At 36.2% G+C, this 23862-nt stretch overlaps 1 protein-coding gene across 1 annotated transcript in view; it reads left to right on the top strand.

Annotated features, from left to right (window-relative positions):
- The window catches only part of LOC141553817 (heparan-alpha-glucosaminide N-acetyltransferase-like), a 326105-nt gene that overhangs the window by 240043 nt on the left and 62200 nt on the right, over window positions 1-23862 (top strand). Inside the window, exons 11-12 of the mRNA XM_074285273.1 lie at window positions 5504-5630; window positions 9362-9448. Coding sequence (XP_074141374.1) covers window positions 5504-5630; window positions 9362-9448 — 214 coding nt within the window. The remainder of the gene's footprint in view (window positions 1-5503; window positions 5631-9361; window positions 9449-23862) is intronic.

Here is a 23862-nt window from a genome sequence, read left to right as displayed (position 1 = left end):
GGGTTCATATGTCTTCTAGGAGAGGTGTGTCTATATTACTCTGTCCTGAGGAGCTCTAGGAAAGAGGAAAAGGAAAGGCAAGAAGTGTGTCCTCAGTAACCATTTTTTAATCTTCCTTCCTAATCTTGAACCATAATCTCTGAGAGTGAATGGCTGATAATTGTGAAATCATGGCTCTCCACATTTGTTGAGGATAAACACATTGGGAAAGCTGAAAAAATCAACAGGCACTTATTTAAAATGCCTACTATGCACCAGACACTGCAAGACATTAGGATTACAAAGACCAAAAAAAAAAAAAAAAAAAAAAAAAAGCAGTTCCTATCTTCAAGAAATTGACTTCCTATTGGAGAAATAAAGAGTGTTAAATACGTTCTTTAGAGTTCCTAAAGTAAATACAAGAAATTTGAGGTAGAGGAGATTAGGAATTTGGAGCATGCAGAAAGCCTGCTTGTGGCACCTGAGTTGATATTTAAAGGGAGCGAGGGAATTTTAAGAATCAGAGGAGAGAAGTTGAGGTGGTCTGTGTCCCAAGAATCAGTTTTCCTCCTCCCTACAAATCATCTGGGAACTGTTTGTCAGCAACACAAACATTATTAAGCTAACACCTTAATGAGGGGAAGCCATGGAAACAGATGGCAGCCCTCAATTAGCAATACTAGCAACAGTTTTTCACATTGCTTCCCCTCCACCTCCCTTTAATGTCCCAGGGAAAACATACCATCATCTCATCCTCTTCCCTCCCTAGAATCCCCCAGCCTTAATCTCAGGCTCACTAGGAAGCCCTGGCTCCCGAGTCTTTGGGATTTATCACTATTTTCCCTCAAAATCTCTTTTAAGCAATCCAAAGTTTAGTTTAACAGAGAGCAACCATAGAGATGATCATCTTGGATTTGAAAGACAAAATGAGTGTGTATGTGTTGTAACAGAGTTATGAAATAAAACATGTATTAGGTAACTACTATGTGCAAAGCTAATGCTGTTTGTTGTTTATCCTTTGTTCTTTAAGAGGACCACGACTTTAGGGAGGTGATGACATGTAAGTGAATTGAGGGAGGACTGTTCAAGGTCACCTGGCTCACTTTCTCCTCTGGAGCCATCTGGTCCAGTAACCAGATATAGAGCAGGACAACTAGAGATGGGCCTGGATGCAATGGAAGACCTTGGTCTTTTTAAACTGAGATTTTTAACAGGTCACAGTTTTACTGAGACAAGGCCCATTCAGTGATTAAGGCTGGCTAAGAAAAGATGCAGAGAATGGCTTCTTTTACCTAGTTAAAAAAAAATCAATCCGGGAGTGGAAGATCCTCAGGTTTTTTGGGCAAAACAAAAACAATTGCTCTTCATATTCACTCTGAGCCAATCAGGAGCCAAACAATGACCAGGTTGGAGTTGGCCTGGGACCTATTTTGGCCAATCAATAAGAGCCAAAGTGATTTGGTTTAAAATATTATCTTTGCCTGTAAATCTCAAGATGTTTTAGGGGTTTCCTTTATCGATAGAGAGCTGGCTTTGGTACCAGGAAGATCTAGATTCTAATCCAGTTTGTGTCATAGACTGTTTATGTGAGCTCAATCAAGTCACCATGTCTCTCAGCAATCCTTTAAGACTAGAGGGTCACAGAATAGGCATTACTCTGCATTAGTAGAGGGACTTTCCTTAACCATATATTTTTTGTATCAAGGAAATCACTGCTCCAGGCCTTATGCCTATTCTTAAATATAAGACATAATGCTAGATTCTGGGAATCCAAAGATAAATAGTGAAACAATTTCTGCCATTACTGAACTTCCATTCAGCTCATACAATATAAGAGAGTGCTCTCCACTAACAACAGAGATGAATCAGAGATAGTGGGGATAGGAATGGGAATGGCAAATATCAGCAATGATCTTTTGTGAGAATTAGCATGAAAGCTGATCCTTGAAAAAAGATAAGAGCCTAAAAGACAGAAGTAAGAAACAGTGCATTCCAGGTATGAAGGGAAAGCTTGTGCAAAGAGAGAGGTGGAAATGATGGAATGTTCAATAAAAGAAACGAGATCAATTTGGCTGGAATGTGAAGAGAATGACTAGAAATAAGGTGAAATAAATGTGATGATTTAAGTGGGAGCCAGAATGTGAGTGATCTTAAATGCCTCTCCAGGGAGTTTGTATTTTATTCTAGAGGGAATCACTTAAAATTATGGAGGAGGAGAGAAACAGAGTTCTACAGGGAAATTATTTTGAGAGGTGAATGAAAGACAAATCAGAAAGGGAGGACACCAAATTGGGAAAACAATCTGGGGCTATATGTATGAAAGGTGATGAAGTCCACACAATCTGAATGTTGGAAGGAACCTCAGAATCTCTTACAACCCATGTCTAACCAAATATTCCCTCAATAGCATCCCAATCCCAGTTGTAATTATCTAAGCCTCACTCTCTAAAAATGGGAAAACCATCATTTCCTGAAGTGGCACATCCTGGTATGGATTAGTTCTATTCATTAGGGAGTTTTTCTGGACATTCAGCCTCAATATTCCTTTCTGTAAAATCCATTCCCTGTTCCTCTTTTTTCCCTTTAGAGCCAAGCAAAACAAGTGCAATGTCTTCCATATTACTGTCCTTCAGTTATTTAAAATTCCTATCATGTCACACCCAAAGTCGTCACTACTTCTGTATTTAATTTCTTTGCTTGATAAAGTCCCTCGTTATCCCAGCATCCTGGTGTCTTCTCCTGGATATCCTCTAGCTTATATCTTTTTCAGGATAGAACAATTCCATCTCAACACACTATTTCAAATGTGAATTAATTAGGGAAAGGTACTGAGGAATTGTCACCTTTCAGAAGATTATTTTTCTCTTGATAACATTGAATTTGGGGGCTGATGTGTCATGCTTTCTACATTTCAAATTTGCCATCAATCACAAAACCCAAATCTTTTCTTTAGGAACCTTTGTTTAGCCAAATTCACTCCTGAAAAATTTTGTTTGTTTTTTTTTTTTCTGAAGGGCAAGAATAGAACAGGCATTTGTTGTCCCTATTTCATTTTGTCAATTTTGGCCATGATTCTAATCTGTCAGAATTTTTGAATCCCAATTGTGTCACCTAAACCAACATATTAGTTATCCCTTTGATCATGGCGTCATATGCCCATTTGGTGAGCATATACCCCCGATGGTACTGCCCAGACCATTGATTAAAGCCTTGAATAACAATCAAGGGAAAATCCTTAGGACACTCCAATGGAAATCTTCCTTGATTCACTAATGACAACTTTTTGGGTTCAGTCATTCAACCAGTCTTGAAGTCATCTAATTACTGTCATCTACTTCTTCTTCTCTACTAGAACATGTAAAGCTTTCTCAAATGGCCACCTTTCAGTTTCTTCTCAACACAACCTCCCTCTATTTCCAACTAGCAGCACCAATATCTGTTTGGGTGAATATATTACTGAGAATATATATATATATTCTCAGTATATATATATACTGAGTATATATATATATACTGTATATATATGTATATATATATATATATATATACGTATATATATACAGTATATATATACTCAGTATATATATATACTGTATATATATATATGTATATATATATATTACTGAGAATATATATATATATATATACATATATATATATATATATGTATATATATAATGTCAAGAGCTGAAGCAATTGATTTAAGACACCAAATAATTTTTTTCCTTCTTGGAATTGACATCAGAATGACATAAGATAGATATTATGCTACCTTGCCTTCCCTTTCCCTGATCTTTTTTTCTCCTATTAACTTCTGATGCCTTCTCCCACAGTTCTAGATCTTTAGTGCCCATCTCTTTTTGCCTTTGCCTGCCTACATTTTTTTCCTTCCTCTCTCTTTTAATCTAAGAGTTTATTGGGAGCTATTTTGAGCAGAGCTGACTAGAGAGGAATGTATCATCATTGTTACTTCTAATTCATCAAAGTTATCTGACAGCTAACAAAATATTCATTTACAGTGTTTGATCTATTGGGAAGGGGGCTAAATCTAGAAGAATTGTGTGACCCTTGGCCTTGGGGATTTTATAATATGGAATGAAAAATAAAAAAGGCACAGTTAATGACCCATTTCATTTCTACAGTGCTTTGCAGTTATAAAGAGCCTTTACATTAATAATTTAATTTCAATTAATCCCACATTAACCCTACAAGGTAAGTAAAGCTGGTATTAATATCCTTGTCTAACAGATGCAGAAACTGAGATTAAGAAATTTACTCAAAATTAAGTCAGTCAAGTAAAAAAGCATTTAATAAGTATTTCTGTGTGCCAGGCTCTGTGCTAAATGCTGGAGTCACAAATATAAGTCATAAGAAAGATATTCTCTCACACTCACTCCCAAATAACATATTGTAATGGGGGAAGACAATACATAAGTTAAAGGGGAAGAGGAAGGATGCTCCAGGTGAGAGCATAATATCAAAGTTTAGAGAATAAAGAATAGTTAGTCTGGGATCTTCCTAAAAAGGAAGATTCCAGGAAAAATCCATTTAGGGGAGAAGAGGCCACAGGGACAGAGGGAGAATGAAGTTAGAACATGGTTACAAGTACAGAATGAAGAATGGCTGGAGGCATAAAGCATGTTAGTGGTAAAGTTGGGACTTGGACATAAGTCTTCTGACCTCTGGTACAATGTTATTCTTCTGCCTCTGTATAGGGAGAAGAAGCACAGCAATATGAAGAGGGCTGAACATAGGTTAAAGGAGATCTAGCACCTATTGGCTGTTTCATTGTGGGCAAGCCACTTAACCTCTCTTTCTTAATCCATAAAGTACAGACAAAAATACCTCTAGTACCTAGCTCCCAGGCTTATTGTGAAATTGAAATGAGATAATATAAGGAAAATATCTTAAATTTTAGAATTCAATATAAAATTTCAGTAGTTATATTATCATCATCATTATTATTATGTAACTACAGATAGATAAGAATCCTAAAATGAACATAATAATCAGTATAAATCAATACCAATACATAAACCAAATTCATAGGTGCTGCTGAGGTTCAGATTTGGGGAATAATTAATTAGATAGAACTAATCAGGGAAACATTTTTGGAGGCATTGTCTATGTTTTGTAATATAGCTTCATGTCAATTAGATGGCTCATTAGTAATAAGTCTCAGTTTCCTCACCTGTAAAGTTAGGGTGAGTAGATCAGATATTTATAAAACTCCTTCCAGTTCTTACATCCTCTAATCTATGAGTCATGAGAAAAGGCAAAGAGATGTATATTGGCAGGGAAACTTTGAAGAAATTAAGGTTAGCTGCTTGGGAAGCCCCGTCTATTTTGGTGTTAAGATGAATAAGAATGGCAAGGGTTATGTGGCAGTCCACATTAGAAGAAATGAAGGTTGAAGAGGAGAGGAGGAGAAAGAAAGGCTCTACCCATTTGGAGATGAAAAGACTGAGGGAGGAAAAAAGGAGAAACCAGGTGGCTGAGTGAATTGTATGTTTGATTTCTGCAGAGGATACCTGGGCCCTGGAGGGATAGGAGATGAAGGCAAATATTTCAACTGTACAGGTGGAGCGGCAGCATACATTGACAAGTGGATTCTGGGAGAAAATCATCTGTATCAATTCCCATCTTGCAAGGTAATTGTTAGAAATGTAGTCTACTGGGGAAATTTTTGCTAAGAGGATGAGATTCTCACTTGGTTCTAAATATCTAAGTGCTTTGGGTTTGGAATCAAAGGATATGAGTTCAAGATTTAACTCTGCAATTTATATCACTTTGGACAAGTCAATTATCCTCTTGGGGCTTCAGATACTTCATTTAAAGTAAAGGAGGCTGGACTATATCATAGATTCTTAATTATGGGTTTTTGGACAAGTTTCCAAGGATCTATAAATCTTAATAGGAAAAAAAGTTACATTTAATTTCATTATAATTGGTTTCCATCTTATTTTAATTAAATTATTTAAAAGGTGATTCTGAAAAAGGGTCCATCACTTCACTTGTCACTGACAAAGAGGTTCAGCACACACAAACATATACACATACATATATACATATATATACAAACATACAAGTTAAAAAGCCCTGAAGTATGACTTAAAATCAAGCTTTTAAGAAGTTTTCCAATTCTCAGATCTATGATCTCTTTCCCTATCTTCCAAATAAACACTAATCCAAATAAAGGTGAGAAGATGGTTGTTGAGCAATTTGCAAGAATAAGAATTGAATCACAAGCCATTATCACTGGAAGACCACCCTATAAATTTCCATTCAAAGAAAGTAAAACAGAATTTATTATATCATTAATTAAGATGCCAATTTTGGCAGCTTAATACTAATAGGATAACTGGATTTAGAATCTATAAATTGGGTTTATTTAAATCTCTGCTTTGTCACCACTTAACTTCACTGGGGGTGACCTTTATTTTATTTTTTAAAATTTATTTGTTTGTTTTGGGCCAGGCAATTGAAGTTAAGTCACTTGACCAAGGTTACACAGCTAATAATTATTAAGTTTCTGAGGTCAGATTTGAACTCAGGTCCTTCTGATTTTAGGATCAGTCTTTTATATATTGCCTCATCTAGCTGCCCCTCCTCATCTTTAAAATAAACAGGATGAGCTGAAAGACCATTAACTTCTCTCTCAGGTCCAATACTCTATCATCCTATGAAACATTTAATAATTAAGGATAGAAGGAAGTTCAGATAGAGAAAGCCACTGGAAATTCAGAATAGTTAAAAAATATCAGTGAATACCAAGGAAGAAACACTCTATGATAATATTAGGTACTTTGAAAGGATGTTACAGCCAAGGTATCACCAGAATGTGACATTTTATGGCAGTGCTGTTGCTATCTAGCATGACAGCAGAAGAGATGTCCAGATAGAATTTAAAGTACTAAAATAGAGATCACTGCTTCAAACATCTGAGTTTAGCACTGAACTAAGAAAAATGATTTAGTTAAAGTAGGATGTTGTCAGAGGGTAGGTCTTCTCTCTTTGGATGACCTTCCAGATGGGCTCCTCTCAAGCTTGTTTCCTCTTAGTCCACTATCTTCCTCTCCAGCAGAACCCTGTTAGTATTCTAGAGTTTCTGTAATGTCATTTCTTTCTCTCAGCTCTTCCCTTAATTTAGACAGTTTGTTTTAAGCAATTTTAGGAATATATGTTAGTAATGCGTTTTCAAAATTGGATTAAGGATGTCAAGCTCAGGGCATAGCCTGTTTGCTGGGCTTAGCTCTAAAAAACAGGGTGTCTCCAACTATCTTGACACTTGTAATCTACTAGTTGTCTTTGTACTGGTCTCCTTCCAGTTCCTCACCTCTCTTATTTATTTGATCTATTGTTGCTAGATTAATTTGTCTAAAGTTCAACTCTGATCATAGGCTCACAGAATTATTGATTTAGTTCTGGAAAATTAGAAACTTTTTCACTGAGCTTACTCCCCTCATTTTACTACTAAGAAAACCAAGATCCAAACCCACACAACTACTTAGTCTGAGATGGAATTCAAGTCCAAGTCTTCCTTATCCCACATCCAGCACTCTCTCTGGTAAATCATGCTGCCTAATCTTGAACTTTTACGATTTGTGATCCCCTTTTGCCCCAAGAAATTTTTCAACAACCCCATCTCAAATCTGAGCTTAAGTGTTTCTGGCAGCATTAGTTACATAGCGCAAAGTATATAAGTTTTGTGTGAAGTGGTGCAATGCAACATGGACAAGTGCTATTAGAAACACTTTGGATTCATTATGTATTTAATTTTGAATTAATTTTTAGTTGTTGCATCTAGAAACCTTTTTACCGTTGTTAAATTTTCCCCAACTCCCACATTAAGATAAGTGACTGGGGGGCAGCTAAGTGGTGCTGTGGATACAGCACCAGCCTTGAATTCAGGAGGACCCGAGTTCAAAACTGATCTCAGACACTTAACACGTCCTAGCTGTGTGACCCTGGGCAAGTCACTTAACCCCAGCCTAAAAAAAAAAAAAAAAAGATAAGTGACTGGATGTGGGGTTGTGACTCACAGTTTAAGAAGCTTTGCTCCAAATGACTGAATGGATTCCCATTGACTATAAAAGAAAATCCAAATTCTAGAGGCTGAAATTTAAGACTTTTTTATTATTTGGTTCCCCAAATACTTATCCAGTCTCATTTCCCCATCACAAGTAAGTTAGTTAACCTGTATGATCTTTGTTTTCTTCTTTTGCTAACTGGGGATAATAATTATAAAGCCTACTTCATAAGGTTGCTGTGAGGATTAGATATGGTGGTATATGTACTTAGTAATAATAATAAAAAGTAACATTTGTATAGCATATAGTATGTGCCAGGTTCTGTGTTAAGTGCTTTATAATTATTATCTTATTTGATTCTCACAACAACCCTGGAAAATAGAGAATATTCTTATCCCCATTTGCCAGATGAGGAAGGGGAGGCAGACAGAAGTTGAATGACTTACCCAATAAGTGTCTAGTAAGTGTCTAAGGAAATGATCTGAGTAAAGCTCTGTGGAGCATGTAAGATTATAGCAGTTAACCATAACAGTTAGGAGATTTATAGCTTCAAAGATCCTTTCATTCAATCATTTCATTTTATAGTTAAGGAAACTGAGGCCATCTTAAATGAGTAACTAATGTTATGTGGGACATAAAGTCAGAAGAGTTGAAGGTAGAGAGCAGCATGGCATAGAAATAGTAGAGAAACAGCAGAGAAATAGTACTATACAAGCAAAGACTTGGAGGAACCTCCTATGGGGATGCTTTATGGACAGTATGCAGACATGACTGGAGAGGAGTATGGCAGGAGTAATGGATATAATGTTGGAAAAGTCAAATGGAACCATATGGACAGGACCTTGAAAGTTAGTATGTAAAATATGAACCCATGCCACTTTCCATAGAAGCCTAGTGATAGAGTAGTACTAGAAGAACACCAGGGTCAAGATCTTTTGATCAGGGTCAAGAGTGGGTCCTGAAGTTTAGCTCTGTTTGCATTTTTGTGCCAGTGGTGGCCATTTCAACTTCCTCCAACTGCCAACTTGCTTTTCTTCATCCTGGTTTATCTTAGGCCTAACTGGGCTAGTGGCTGTCCCTTCTGCTCAGGGCAGAAAGGTTATCTTTCTCATTAGGATCCTGCTGTGTTGAAAGCCTTTGTCAGAGGAAATGAGGAAACTGGGAATTGCTTTGGGAGGGCAGCTGCCTCCTCTGGTTAATGATTTGGGGGGAGACAGAGAGGGAAGCTCTTTGCTAATGGCATCACCAGTTTGTATGTTCCTGGGGAAAGAAAGTGGAGCTGAAGGAAGCTTTCATTGAAAAGCCAATTCTTTTCCTGTCTCAGATGTGAATGGTTCCCTCATGTGTTTCAGGAACTCTACAAGACAACACAGCCCTTTGATCCTGAGGGCATCTTGGGGACAATTAACTCCATCCTAATGGCTTTCTTTGGGCTTCAGGTAAGTGGAAAATAAATCTGATGATTGCATGAGGAGGTAGAACAATGTGTATAACCATTGTAGTAGAAAGAACAGTGAAGGCTCCAAATCTAAATCCATATCCTCATTCTGACTAGCAGTGTGATAAACACAAAATAAGTTAATTCATCTCTTGGAAACTATCAAGTCAAGTTAACAAGCATGGTAGTAACAAAATGTCCTCTTCTAAGCTGTTTTGTCTTGTGTGGATTTAAAAATATCTGATTTCTGCTCTTTTCTTTCTTGCTTTTTTTCAACTACTTAACAACTCACCCTTCCTCAAATAGAATTTTAGCCTCCCTTTTAATAAATACTCAAAACAAACAAAACAATACTTTGGTTACGTCCAAAAGCTTTTCCTACAATCTAGTCCCTCAACTCTCTGCTTAAGAGATAGGTAGTATCCTTCATGGGTTTTCTGAAGATATGACCCAAGAAATGTGGTGTGTGTGTGTATGTGTGTGTGTGTGTGTGTGTGTGTGTGTGTATGTAAATATATATATATGTTTATATATATATATATATTCTACATATATAGTATATGTAGCTTTTATACATATCTAATACACACACACACATATATATATGTATATATATATATACTACATGTATAGAATATGTAGACTTTATATATATAAATTAAGAAGTTTAGATAAGACACAGCCCTCACAGAGTTTTCAATATAGTACAGAGCTGACATTTATTAAAGAACTATAATACATAAAAATATCAGATGTATAATTTTTGGACATGGAAAATGTAGAAATTTGTTTTGCTTGACAACACAGACTATTATAATTACAGACAATTACAGACTATTTTTTTCCCCAATTGAAGGAATTTGGAGGGAGAAAAATACTTGTTAAATAAAAAAGGCTTTTTTTAATGTGATATATAGAATAAAGACGCATAATACAACATGCTATTTGATGTGGAGGGGATGGGGAGGAAGGTCATAACCAAAGGGATCAGGAAAGGCTTACGAGAGCAATTGGCCTTTGAACTAGAATTTAAAGTTATCATTACAAACCAAGCAAGTGAGAAGTGAGAGAAAATGATTCAGGCATAAGAAAGAGTGGAAGCAAAAGGATCAGGCAAAAAAATATAGGAATTGAGTGGAGTTTATTTTGACTGGACCATAAATTAAAGGGGAAAGGTAAAGTAATGCCAGATTATAAAAGTCTTTGATTATCCACTCTGATCAGTTAAAAAAAAATTGAGCACACCCACAATTTTAAATGACAATAGTAATTTACAATACTTATTTGTTTATTAATTTATGGTGCATACATATATGATGGTAGTAATGATCACAGACATTATAAAACTTAGTCAATATTAGGAATCTTAGAAAAACAGAATATAAATGAAGTGATATTTGATCCTAGAGTCAATAGGAAGTTACTGGAATTTACTGAGTTGGAGAGTTAAAGTTGTTTGAAATGTATTCTGGGGTTAACAAGGGAGCCACTGAAGATTTTTGGATAGATGAAGAGAAAGAAAGACATTCTGAACTAGAACAGCACAAATAAATCTGGAGTCAAAAAAGAACACTGTGTTCATGGAAAAGGATAGAAACTAGTGTAGCTGGAACATGGGCCATCATAATGGAACCATAGTGGGAGACAAAGTGGAGGTGATAGAGGTTGATTGGCTGATGCAGGGTGTCTAATGCCAAAATGAGGAATTTGGATGTTACCCTGAAGACATCAGGGAATCATTTAAAATGATGAGTTGAAACTCACTGTAAAAGCACAGACCAGGAGGAATATATGTCCCTACCATATTGTATTCACAGATCTTCAGACTTCATCCCAGTCCAAAGCCCATCCCACGCCAGCAGTCGCTTTTATTATGGGTAACTGTGGCCATGGTACAGTCAGGATGTACATGAGCTATTTATTTCCATGTGCAAAAGGTCCAACTAGATGAATGGGAAAAGAATAGCAAATAAGGTGAGACCTGTATCTACATAATTAATGGTCCTCTAGAGAACACTCAAGAGCTACTCTTCTCTGCTCCATCAGCATCAGTGGAAAATCACTTGAGTACTCCAAACTCATCCAATAACTTCCCCATCAACTACCAGGGAATCAGGATTTAGCCTCTGTTTCTCCCCAACAACCAAATTAAATGGTTCATAAAACAGCTTCCTGGCATTTCTCTTCCCCATTCCTTCCATTCCCCCTATCTGCCACCTCCCTGCCACCACTATTCTGGTTCATGTAATCAAGCATTCTACAATAATTTAAAGATCTCCAGAAAATGTGACATCTTTCTCATCCAATTTTTCATCTTTTAGACTAGGAAGAGCAAAGGACCAAGTAAGATTTAAACCTGAGTCCTTGCTCTTTATCCCAAAGTCAAGACACTGACAAACCCCGAAGTCCATGAAGAGAGTCTGAGATAACCCTTGCCATTACCAGTGTAATCAAGGAATGAGAGACAAAACCCAGGGTAAGAATTCATATCTCTTAACTACTTGCCCAGCATGATTCCCTTCCAGTTCATGAAGCATTCCTTCTTCTGACTCTGGATAAATATCCAAAATGTGAGAGGAAATATGACATAGTAGAAAGAGCATTGATTGGACTAGACAGATGGCTTTTAAACTTCTTTGATTATCCACCCTGATCAATTAAAAAAAATGAGTACACCCACAATTTTAAGTGACAATTTATAATACTTACCTATTTATTTATTTATGATGCATATATATATATATGATTGTAGTAATAATCACAGACATTATCAAACTTAGACAAAAATAGAAATCTTAGAAAAACAAAAGAAAAATGAAGTGATATTTGATCCTAAAGTCAATAGGAAGTTATTGGTACTTAGTGAATATGTTCAGACCTCAATTTTAGGGAGTATATGTAGTAGACAGGAGTAGAAATAGACTTGAGACAGAGAGACTATCATATCAGAAGGTTATTACTATAGTCTTGATGGGAAGTGATAAGAACCTGAACTAAGGTGGTTCCTGCATGAGTGGGGAGAAGGGGAATTATGCAAGTGTTATACTTGTAGGAATGCCAAGATTTGAAAACTAATCGCTTATGTGTAAGTCAAGGAGAATAAGGAATGGGAAACAACATGAAACTTGTAAACCAGGATGATTGGAAGGAAAAGTAATAGGGAAATTTGGAAGAAAGATGGACTGGGGGAGGGGAGGGAAAACAAGATAATGAGACCATACTAACTGGCACAACTAATCTATTTCTTCTCACCGTGAGAGATTCTGTCCTGCCTTAGATGAAAAGAGAGGAAAGCGTTCTTATTGACTAGTCACTGCCCCAAGTTAAAGCATACACATTAAAGGGCAAAAGTCTGCTGCAGCAAGAAGGTGATGGGAGGATGGGATAGGGAGTTTAAGCATTTTCCCACTGGCATCTGCAGAAGTAATAATTATCCTAAGAGGCTAAATCCCAACTCAGAAGGGAGTTTGTGGTCATCTGTTCAGTGGAGAGAGACAATGGATTTGGAGATTAACAGTAGGTATGGTTAGAGGTAGACTCCATAACTTGCTCCAGGGAAAAGGATGGGATTCATCCTAAATTCTGAATGGTGAATCATGTACCTCATCCCAATTTAAATCATAACTACTATCCAGTCCACTGGAGTAGATGGTAAAAAAAAAAAAAAACATGTGTTCTAGTCTTAACTCTGTCATATTCAAGCCAAGTGACACCAGAAATGCCACTTAGCATTTCTAAATCTTTTTTCCCCCTCATTTATGGAGTTATTGTACCATGCAGTGAAAAGTTATGGTCTTATTTTGTGCCAAGTAATATGCTAGGTACTAGATACAGTTCATGTCATATGTGACATATCTACGATCTAACATCCTACTGAAAGATATATCATCTGCTTTAGTAGTTCTGGATCTGTCGGTCTATCAGTGTGGGGGAACTCCCAGTGAGTAAATTTTCTTTACTAATCCAGATTGGCAATGTATTTAAATAATAGTTTAAAAGAGTTGCTTGAGGAACTGTGAGGTGAAATGTTTTATAAACAGTCGCACAATTAGTATATGTCAGAGGAGCATACTATACAGACAAATAAAGCCTTTATTAAGTGCTTACTATGTACCAGGACCTAGGCTAAGCAATGAGGAGGCCTATGAAAACAAACACAATCCCTTCCCTGAAGGAATTAATAGTCTAATGGAGACAATTCATAAAAGGGATACAGAAAATGTCACTAACTATGATGAGGGACTATGATGGGGGAAAGTAGCCTGATTTTCAGCTAGATAATGAAGAATTTGAACCCCAGTCTTCCTAAGCCCAAGGGAATCCTTTCTCCATTGTTCTCATTGCCTCTTACAAGCAACCAAATTATAAATTGAAGAGAGAGAAAATATTGACATAGGGTTGGGGGTGAAGGGGAGAGCAAAGAAAGCTTCTTGCAGAGTAGTCTCTGAACTGTACCTTGAAGTAAACAAATGATATGAAGAGGTGAGGATGCAGAGGGAGGGGATTCCAAGCTTTGGGACATTTAAACAAAGAATGCTGAATTCTAAGAAGAGCATGTAGCCAGTCTGGCTGGAAGGTAGTGGGCATGAAGAAAAATATAGTACAAAATAAGATATAGATTGATTGATTACCCTTTCAGGGAGAAGGGACGGAAGAGGAGGGGATAGAATATGGCACCCAAAACTTTATAAAAATGATAAAAATATTTGGGGGTAGCTAGGTGGCCCAGTGAATAGAGCACCAGCCTTGAACTCAGGAGGACTTGAGTTCAAATTTGGCCTCAGACACTCAACACTTTCTAGCCCTGTGAACCTGGGCAAGTCACTTAATCCCAATTGCCTCAGCCAAAAGAAAATGTTAAAAATTTGTTTTAACATGTCATGGGGGGGGGATCAATATGTTACATCAAAAAAAAAACCTGGAACATGGTTTTGCAAGGGTGAATGTTGAAAAATATCTTTATCTGTATTTTGAAAATAAGAAGCTATTGTCAACAATAAATAAAAGTAGAAATATATTACTATAAAGAAAAAATAAGCTTGTAAAGGCAGAAGAAAGCTGACATTAAAATCAATGGTTGGATTTTCACCACAGGCCAATAACATATTTGAAAATACTTTGTGAAGTGTTTGATTGATATAATGTATATAAAAAGCTTTACAAACTCTAATGTTGGATATAAATTGATATAAAATTACCATTTCTATTTTCATTAATAACTTAAATGTAAAGGCTTACTATTATCCAAAAATAAAATGATACCAAAGCTGGGATTCAGCAACATCCTCCAGTTTTCACTTCCCTCCCATAAATACTCCTGTTCCTTGGTTTAGAGGGATTTAAATACCAGAGCTGTCATTTTTTCCTAATGTAAACTTACTTTGGGTAAGTCAGTACACATTCTTTAAGTCTCAGTTACCTCATCTGTAAACTGAGTAGTTGACCCAGACAGCCTCTAAATTCCAATTCCCTTTCACCTGTAAATTTATAATCCCAAATTGTGGGAAAAGAATGAAATTATCTTTAAGTCACCCACATCCCTACCCTACCTTCTTCCTACTTGGGTTCATATACCTTTGCCTTTCAAATCATAAGGAGTTTCCAGGAAAGCTTCCTGGACATCTTTAATTTGCTGTGCTGATGACAAGCGGGGAATTCGGAGAGAAAGAAGCTAAGTCTCTGGCATTGGTGTGATGTGTTTCTGTGAATAGTGATCAGGATGGCTGTCCTTCAAATATCAAATGCATTTACTCTTCACCTCTGCCTCTCAGAATCATTTGTTTCATTCAAAACAAGTATCCTCTTTACAAGAAGCTTTTTCTTATCCCCCCAATTGCAACTATCCTCTCTTCCAAATAGATATATGTGTATACAAGAAAAAAATATATATATATACATATATACACACATATGTATATATATGGTATCATATACATTATATATTCCTTTAGGTGTAAATCTTAACTTTCTGGATAGAATAAGGATTCTTGAAGGGCAGGACCTATTTCCCTTTTGTTTTTGCATTCCCAATACCTACTACTATGCCTTCATAATGATTGGTTAATATAGAATTGTGATTGATTGATGTAGGAAAATATATGACATGAAGAATGTCAGAAGGATCTGAGTATGTTTATCCTGAAGACATGAAAATTTATGGGAAAAGTAATAGCTGTCCTCAAATATTTAAAGCACTGTCATTATGAAAAGAATGAACTTATTCTATGTCATCCAGAAGGCAGAGCTAAAACCAACAGATGGAGATTACAAGGGAAATGGAGTTTTGTTTTAGTAGAAACATTGTACAATCTCAGAACTGGAAGAGTCTTTACATTATCTTACCATTCCAATTTATTTTTCAAATTAGGAAACTGAGTCCTAAGGAGGTTAAGTAATTTGTATTGTTATACAGTGGCATAATTGAGACCAGAGCCCAAGTCTTTTTCTCTCTCTTCTCTTAGATTAATGTTCTTTCTACTGAATCATGCTTCAGGAACAACTTTCTGACCACTGGTACTGGGCAAGAACAACAGAATCTGATCTATTTGGTAGTGAAGTTCCTAATTTGTTTAATAATGAGATGCTCATTCAATTCAACAAGCATTTATTAATTACTGACTTTTTGCTAGGTCCCACACTTGGTTCTGGGGACACAAAGACATAAAGTAGAAACAGTCCCTGTCTTGGAGTTTACATTGTATAGGAAGGAAATCAACCTGAAGGTAGATAAGAAGACAAAATGTATACAAAGAAGAAGAGCTAGCTAGTAAGACAAGACATTTTTACTTTTTGGTGTGTTGCAAAACCTTTTGGCAATCTGGTAAGGCCTATGGACCCCTTCTTGGAATCATTGTTTTTGATGCACAAAATACAGAGGATTACAAAGGAATCTAATTATGTAAAAATATGGTGTGAAGAGTGGATCACATAGGTGTGTGACATAACTTTATTGGAGGAGGAAGGCTTAAATTAGTTTATCTGAGAATTCCTGCCCAACTCTAGGATTCCAAGTTGTTTATATGTTTTTATTTATTTATTTGCTTGTTTGTTTATTTACTTTTGCTAAGGCAATTGGGGTTAAGTGACTTGCCCAGGGTCACATAGCCAGGAAATATTAAGTGTTTGAACTCAGGTCTTCCTGACTTCAGGGCTGGTACTCTATCCACTACACCAATTAGCTGCCCTTTCTTTATCTTTTTTGACAGTTGTAGTTTTGAGTTTCATTGGTTGGCCCCTTCCATGGGATGACATTCTGCTGAAGTTGGCTTTCCCTTATTTACTGCTTTAATTGGCAAAACTGAGGTGATAGGTTCTGGACCTCATCAAATCTTCACTGTCTGAGGTACCCAGGATTCCAAGGAATTTGGTTACCAGCACTGCCAAGGACAAGTTTTGAACTCTGAGGGTATAGAGATACAGGCAATAAGGATTGAGGTGGTCTCTCGATCAAAAATCTCTTAAGGGGATTTTTTCATCTGACAGAGAGTGGGAGGTAGACAGAGGCTCTCTTAGAATAAATGACTATTCCAAAGCTCCTTTCCACCTTCTATAGAATATTGAGATCCTTGCTGATTTATTTAGACAGGAGCTAACCCCATGATTTTTTGCTTCCTCCCCACTTCCAAATACAGCACTTTTCTTTTCTAAAATTCTTACATTTTGCAAAATATTTTGCTTACTGAAAGAATGAATTAAGACCTTGCTCATTCCTTCAGATAATTAAGAGACTCTTTAATAAGCTAGAGGGGCCTAAATTAGTCAAAAGAGATGTCAACAGCAGTAAGAACTTCTTAGAACCACCATCAACCTCTAGAAGGTTAGAGATAGACAAAACTTCATTTCCCTTGAATGTAAAATAAAGGGGTTGGATTAAATTATTTCCAAGGTCCTTTGATCCTGGACTCTATAAATGACTTGAATGGACAAAAGATGGCTTTGCCTCCAGCTGATCACAAGCCCCCTGGACTGTGACAGGAGGAAGGTTGCTAGTTCAGATTATTTCTAGTGGCACTGGCCCTGCAGTTTCACAAAGACACTCCTTTTCTTAGCTCCAGGCATTTTCTCTGGCTGAACTCTATGCCTGGAATGCCCTCCCTTCTTACTTACTTCCCTGGCTTCTTTTAAATCTCAAGTAAAATCCAGGTTTTTACAGGAAGCCTTTCCTAACCACTCAATTTTTGTGCTTTTATTCTTTTCATTGTTTTCTATTTATTATACACATACACATATTATACACATACACAGAGAAAAAAACACAGAAAGTCAAAAAGAGTCAGATGGAGAGATAGATATGGAGATAGAGACAGACAGACAGAGACAGAGAGAGAGACACACACACACACACACACAGAGACAGATACACACAGAAAGAAACTGAAGACAGACAGAGAACAGGGAGGGAGAAGGAGGGACAGAGAGAAGGAGGGAGGGAAAGAGAGAAAGGGAGAGAGAGAGGGAGAGGGAGAGGGAGAGGGAGAGGGAGAGGGAGAGGAAGAGGGAGAGGGAGAGGGAGAGGGAGAGGGAGAGGGAGAGAGAGAGAGAGAGAGAGAGAGAGAGAACTTACATTTTTAATTATTTGTTTGCTTGTTGTTTCCCTAAGTAGATCATGAGATCTCTGAGGGGAGAGACTGCATTCTACCCCAGTGCTTAGCACAATGACTGGAATGTAACAAGTGCTTAATAAATGTTTATTGACTGACTTTTAGAGGCAAGCAGAGAAGAGGTAAAAGTCAGAAGTCTTCCCTTCCTTCTATCAAAATCCAAGGGACTTTTGACCATCTTCTGCCCATTCAGGTTGGCTATGAATTGAAGTGCAAGTCCAATTTAGGGAAGGGAAGTGTCACAGGATCAGAGGCCAGATGTCAGGGTCATTGATACCTTTGGTGATCCAGAAAAAAATCCTGTCTTCTCACATTTTGTGGCTTGGAAAAACCAAATTTCCATGACAAACATTTTAAAAATCATTTTAATGATGTTCTTTTCAAAATATCACAACTTTTCTAGCTATATACCCTCCTCCCTTCATCAAAATATTCTCTTGAAACAAAGAAAAAAAGTTAAGCAAAGCCAACTGAGAGTAGCAATCATCTGACAGTATATACAGCATAATTCACTCATGATATCTCCCAGCTGCCTCTCTCTAATCAAGGAGAGACATACTTACTTTCTCTTCTATGGGAGACAAGATGGGTCATTTCCATTATTTAGCACATGACCTTGTTTTGTTTTTGGACAATATGTCTAAAATGGAATCACTGGGAAAACAGAAGAAACCTCCAGAGCAGAGTCCACATCTAAAACCAAACTTTTTGTTCAAGAAGCAAATAATGCTGAATTTCCCATTAGCAACTTTTCTCCAGGGACACCATGGGAATGTATGAAGGCTCATCTGTGACATGGAACTCAAAGAGGGAGATAGTAACTGGGGCTCTCCTCTGAGAGCTCATTAGACAATCTCAATCATCACCATTCTAGGCTTTAATCTTCAGCCTTTGAAAGGGATTGTTACTCACTCACCAGATACCCACCTGCTTAGAAGCTTTCTAGGTTGCCAAATTAAAGCTGTTCTCAGTTATTTCACAGACCCAGGGATTAAGTCTTCCCTATCATAACAAAACACATTGCTTAATATGTTTGTTACATAAGATTTAAATTGTTTTTCCAAAATAAAACTAGAAACCTGAGGACCTTGGAGCAGCACTTTACCAAGAGTCAACAGAAAGGTTGGCCACATAGCAGAAAGGGGGAAAGTACTATATGGACCTTAGTATCTGAACCAAAGCATTCCAAATATGGGTGACATCTGAATGTCTTATCAAGACAATGTGGAGTGTCATCCTTGGAATCTATTAAACTTGGTTGTTAAAGACTGCTAATTTATTAGCTGTAAGATCAAGGCAGGTCACTCACAGCTTCAAGGTTATTACCTTATAGACCAGTAGTCAGTGTGATTTAATGAAGAAATTCTTCATACTATTGAAAAATATAGATTTGGACCCCCCCAAAATCTCTATGAAGTACTGATTTCTAGTCCATTACTTCTATATCAAAAGGTGGATGATTTGGTTCACCAGTTTTCTGAAGTCATGACCCAACAAATATATTAAATATGTATTATATATGGAATAAGGAGTTTAGATAAGATACATTTTCTTCCCCCACAGAATTTCCAATCTAGTATAGAAGTAGTTCATTGTTTAGGTGTCTTTTCTATTACCCATAAAAGATGTGGGACAATGCCCCTATTGGCTATTTAACCACATTCTTGGAACTTTTAAATGCAGACTCTTCCATGAATAAGATAATCCCCTACTAACAATTTCACTTTTATTTATGCATTCTTTGAAGTAATTCTTAGTGACTAAATCTAATCAGAACCTTAAAATTCTGTTTTTCTTATTGCATCTAAATTTCAGACAGACCTCACTTGGTCTGTAAAATCTAAAGCTGGATCTGACAGTGGCCATTCATTTAATTCCTATTGTGGTGAACTTTGGGTTCCATTTTGATTTTTTCCCCCTCTCTCTTAATTCTCCTCTCCAGTTGATTGCCAAGTTCAGTTATTTCTACTCCTACACTACATCTCCTATTTTTTTTTCTATGCTGAATATTCCTGCCACCACCATTCTTAGTACAGACTCTCATTGTTACCTTTCAAATCCAGAATATGAACTCCTTGAAAGCAAGTCTTTTATTGTCATCTTTATATTCCCAATGCCCAACAAAGTATATGTACCTAGTAAATGCTTCTTGAATTTAACTGATTTAAATGGCCTCTGATTGTCATGTTTCCAGGGTATGTTGGAGCCAGTTTTAACCCTTTACCGCAAGAGCTCAGAGTTAAAATTTTAATGTGAGCATTACAATTTGGAAATAATCAAATTGACAAATCAGGTTTAGATTTATTATTTTCTTGATTTAGTAGACTTAAGGAAGCGTTAACAACACATTAAATTGAAAAGTGGCTTCATTTTATATCATTCCCCTAAGAGACGGTTGTTGAATATACATCAACATACTCCCTACTTACCTACACTCTCTTTTTCATTCAGATTCACTCTATATCCCAGTCTTCTTTACTCACAGATCTGATCTTATCATCCTTCTGATCAAAACAATTTAATGGTTTCCTACTGTATATAAACCCAATTCCTTATATTGACATTCAATACCCTTACACAACTTTATCTTTCAAATTGTATAATCATAGAGTCAGAGCTGGACATTAGAAGCCATCTAGTCTACATCTATCATTTTACAGATAAGGAACCTGAATGCCAAGAAAATAGCTTGCCCCAGGTCCCACAGTGTCTTGATCAAGGTCATTCAATGATGGTGGCGAGCTAAAATTAGGTCTTCACAGATATATATTTCAAACCTCTAGTTCCTTACCACCTCTACCCATTGCTTTTACCACTATTTCTGAAATATCATCTCCCTACCCCCATCTCTATTTGTTGAAATGCTACCTATCTATCCTTCAAGGTTCGGTTCAAATCTCTTGTAAAGACTTTTTTGATCAATAAATAATGATGAAAAAGCATCATGGGCCAGTAGAAACAGTATTGGCTTTGGAGTCCAGCTCTAGATTTATGAGTCTGCTTAAGGGACTTTAAATAAATAACTTTGTTTTTTTGGTCTTCAGGTAAGGAATCATTATATGGAGAGACTGCTGTCTCCAGAATAAAATCCCACTCTGGATTCTCAGTACCCTTGTTACTTTGGGCAAAAAACTTAACATCATTAGGACTCAGTTTTTTCATCTTTAAAATAAATGGGATTGGTTTCTATGGCCTCTGGTGTCCTTTCCATTTCTAGGCTTAAGTTCCTATTTCCTTTCTCCTTAAAATTCCAATTGCAACTTAATTTTCAATTTTTTTTTTTTTTTTTGGTGCAGATATCTTATTTTGTACCACAATTATTTATGTTGTCATAACACTTTCTAAGCTATGAGCTCTGTGAGGTCAAAGTCTATATTCGCTTTCTGCACATTTCTTTTCACCACCTCCTCCCCTGTGCCTAGCAGAACTCTTCACATTTTAGTGAATGTTTAATAAAAGGTCATAGAATAGAAATGAATTATCAAATCCCCTGAAGTGCCTAGCCCAGAGTTGATGTTCATATACTCTCAATCTATGTTGCTTGATGGATTGAATGAAAGCACTTTGAGAAGTATCTACATTTTTAAAAGTGTAGCCAGCAATTATCCAGACTTTTTGCACAAACTAATTCTTCAAAATACATCAAAGAATGTTATTTTGACCCATTGGTCTGTACCAGGGAAGGCTGCTTGTATTAAATCTCTTGGGGCATCCATCTCTTCTGTCCTCAGAGAAAATCTGGCATGTGACTCCCATCAGCGTTTTATTTAACAGCTGTGCTCCTGAAAAGTGGCTTGTCAGTCAAATATTTGCAAACTATATTCACTTTTTCCCATTTACATAGTTTCTGAGGCATTTTATCTTCATTTCTATTGCCACAGTTCCTAACATTTTACACTTTGGTTGTAGGTTTCTCTGCTTTCAAATCCCCATTTGTGACCTGTAAATATGGGCATAAATATGCTACAAAACTTTCCATCATTTTGAAAAAATAATTGACCTTGAGTTTTCTCCTTTGTAAATTAAGAGTTTAAGATTGGATTTGCATAAAGTATACTATAGATCCTTGAAGACTGTAAGTGGGGGGCAAATTCTGGAGAGTTCTGGAACACCAGTAAGAACCTTTAATGGGGCTCAACAATGATTTTTTTTCTTTCTAAGCAGTTTATTAATTATTATTTGCTAGCAGATTCTTAATCTTTTATTATCTCATGGACCATTTGGAAGCCTGGTAAAAACTATGAACCCTGTCACAGAATCATATTTTTCTAATTTAATTTATTTTATTTTTCCCTATAACATATAAAAGTAATTTTTAATTTTTTAAAGTTTTGAGTTCCAAATTCTTTCCCTTTCTTCTTCCCTCCCTTTCAACCCTTCCCAAGATGGTTAGCAATCAGATATAGATTCTATATATGCAGTCATGTAAAACATTTCCATATTAGTTATTTTTTACAAGAAGATTTCAATAAAAGAAAAAGAGTGAAAGTGAAAAATAGCATGCTTTAGTCAGTATACAAACAATATCAGTTCTTTATCTGGAGATGGATAGTGTGATCCTCTTGGATCATTGTATTGCTCAGAATACAAAAGTCATTCATAGTTCATTGTTCATTGTTGTTACTGTGTACATTGTTTCCCTTGTTCTATTGACTTCACTTTGCATCAGTTCATGCAAGTCTTTCTAGGTTTTTCTGAAATGATCCTGCTTGTCATTTCTTATAGCACAATAATATTCCATCACAATTATATTCCACCTTTTATTAAGCTATTCCCATTTTATGGGCATCCCTTCAGTTTCCAACAGAAAATTATTTTTAAATACATGAAATAAAATTACATAAGATTACAAAGGAAATTGATTATATTTGGGGGAAAAGGTGTAATTATTTTTCTCTCTCCAAGTTCACTAATTTTGGAAATTTATCCATGAATCCCAGGTTAAAAACCACCATTATAAAAATGTGTGAATGCATTGATGGAAGGAGAATATACATCAATAAAATCCTAACTCTGTCAACCTATAATTTGGGACTGAATCTTATAGGATGATGGAATTAGGGATAAGGACTGAACCTATAATTTTTTTATAGAGGAAATTTTTAAGCAAGGAAACTCCTCTCAATGCAGTTCTCTTTAATTTAATATAATCTAGAATTATCTAGTTCATGGAGAGCTTAAGAAAATTTTCTAGGGTCACTCATTTAGTATGTGTCAGATATAGGAGATCTCTACCCTCTTCACCACACTGCTTCTCTAATGGTGAAATAAGGTTATCTGATAGAATACTGTAGAAATCAATGTTAAAGTACTTCACTTGGATTCAAGAAGTAAACTTTCTAAGTTCAAGATAAAGAGAAGTAAAGCTAGATGGAGCATTTGAAGAGTGACTATTAAATGTGATCTCCTTGAAGATAAAGATAGCTTTGATTTGTCTTTATATCAGAACTTGGCATGTTGACGGGAACATAATAGGCATTTAATAAAGCCTTATAGATTTAACTTGACTGGGAGAGTTAAAGGCTTTGAAACCAGGTTATAGGTAAGAACTGGGGCTATTTAACCTAGAGAAGATTTGAGGGAGACAAGATAATTATCTTTAAGTATGTGAAAGATTGTCGTGCAGGAGAGGGGTTAGATTGTTTTCAATGCAAATTGCAGGAAGGCAAATTTTGACTTGATTAAAAAAACCCAATTTTTAGTAATTAGAATTGTCCAAAGTATATTAAATGCTACAATAATCACTAAACATTCTTAGGACCCCTTACTAAATCTAAATACTCAAATGGATCTTTAATCTCATCAACATGAGTTT

This window comes from Sminthopsis crassicaudata, chromosome 2, assembly GCF_048593235.1.
Source record: "Sminthopsis crassicaudata isolate SCR6 chromosome 2, ASM4859323v1, whole genome shotgun sequence".
In the NCBI taxonomy this organism is placed as follows: Eukaryota; Metazoa; Chordata; class Mammalia; order Dasyuromorphia; family Dasyuridae; genus Sminthopsis; species Sminthopsis crassicaudata.
Note: the sequence above shows the minus strand (reverse complement) of the source record. Positions and strands in the feature narration are given on the sequence as shown.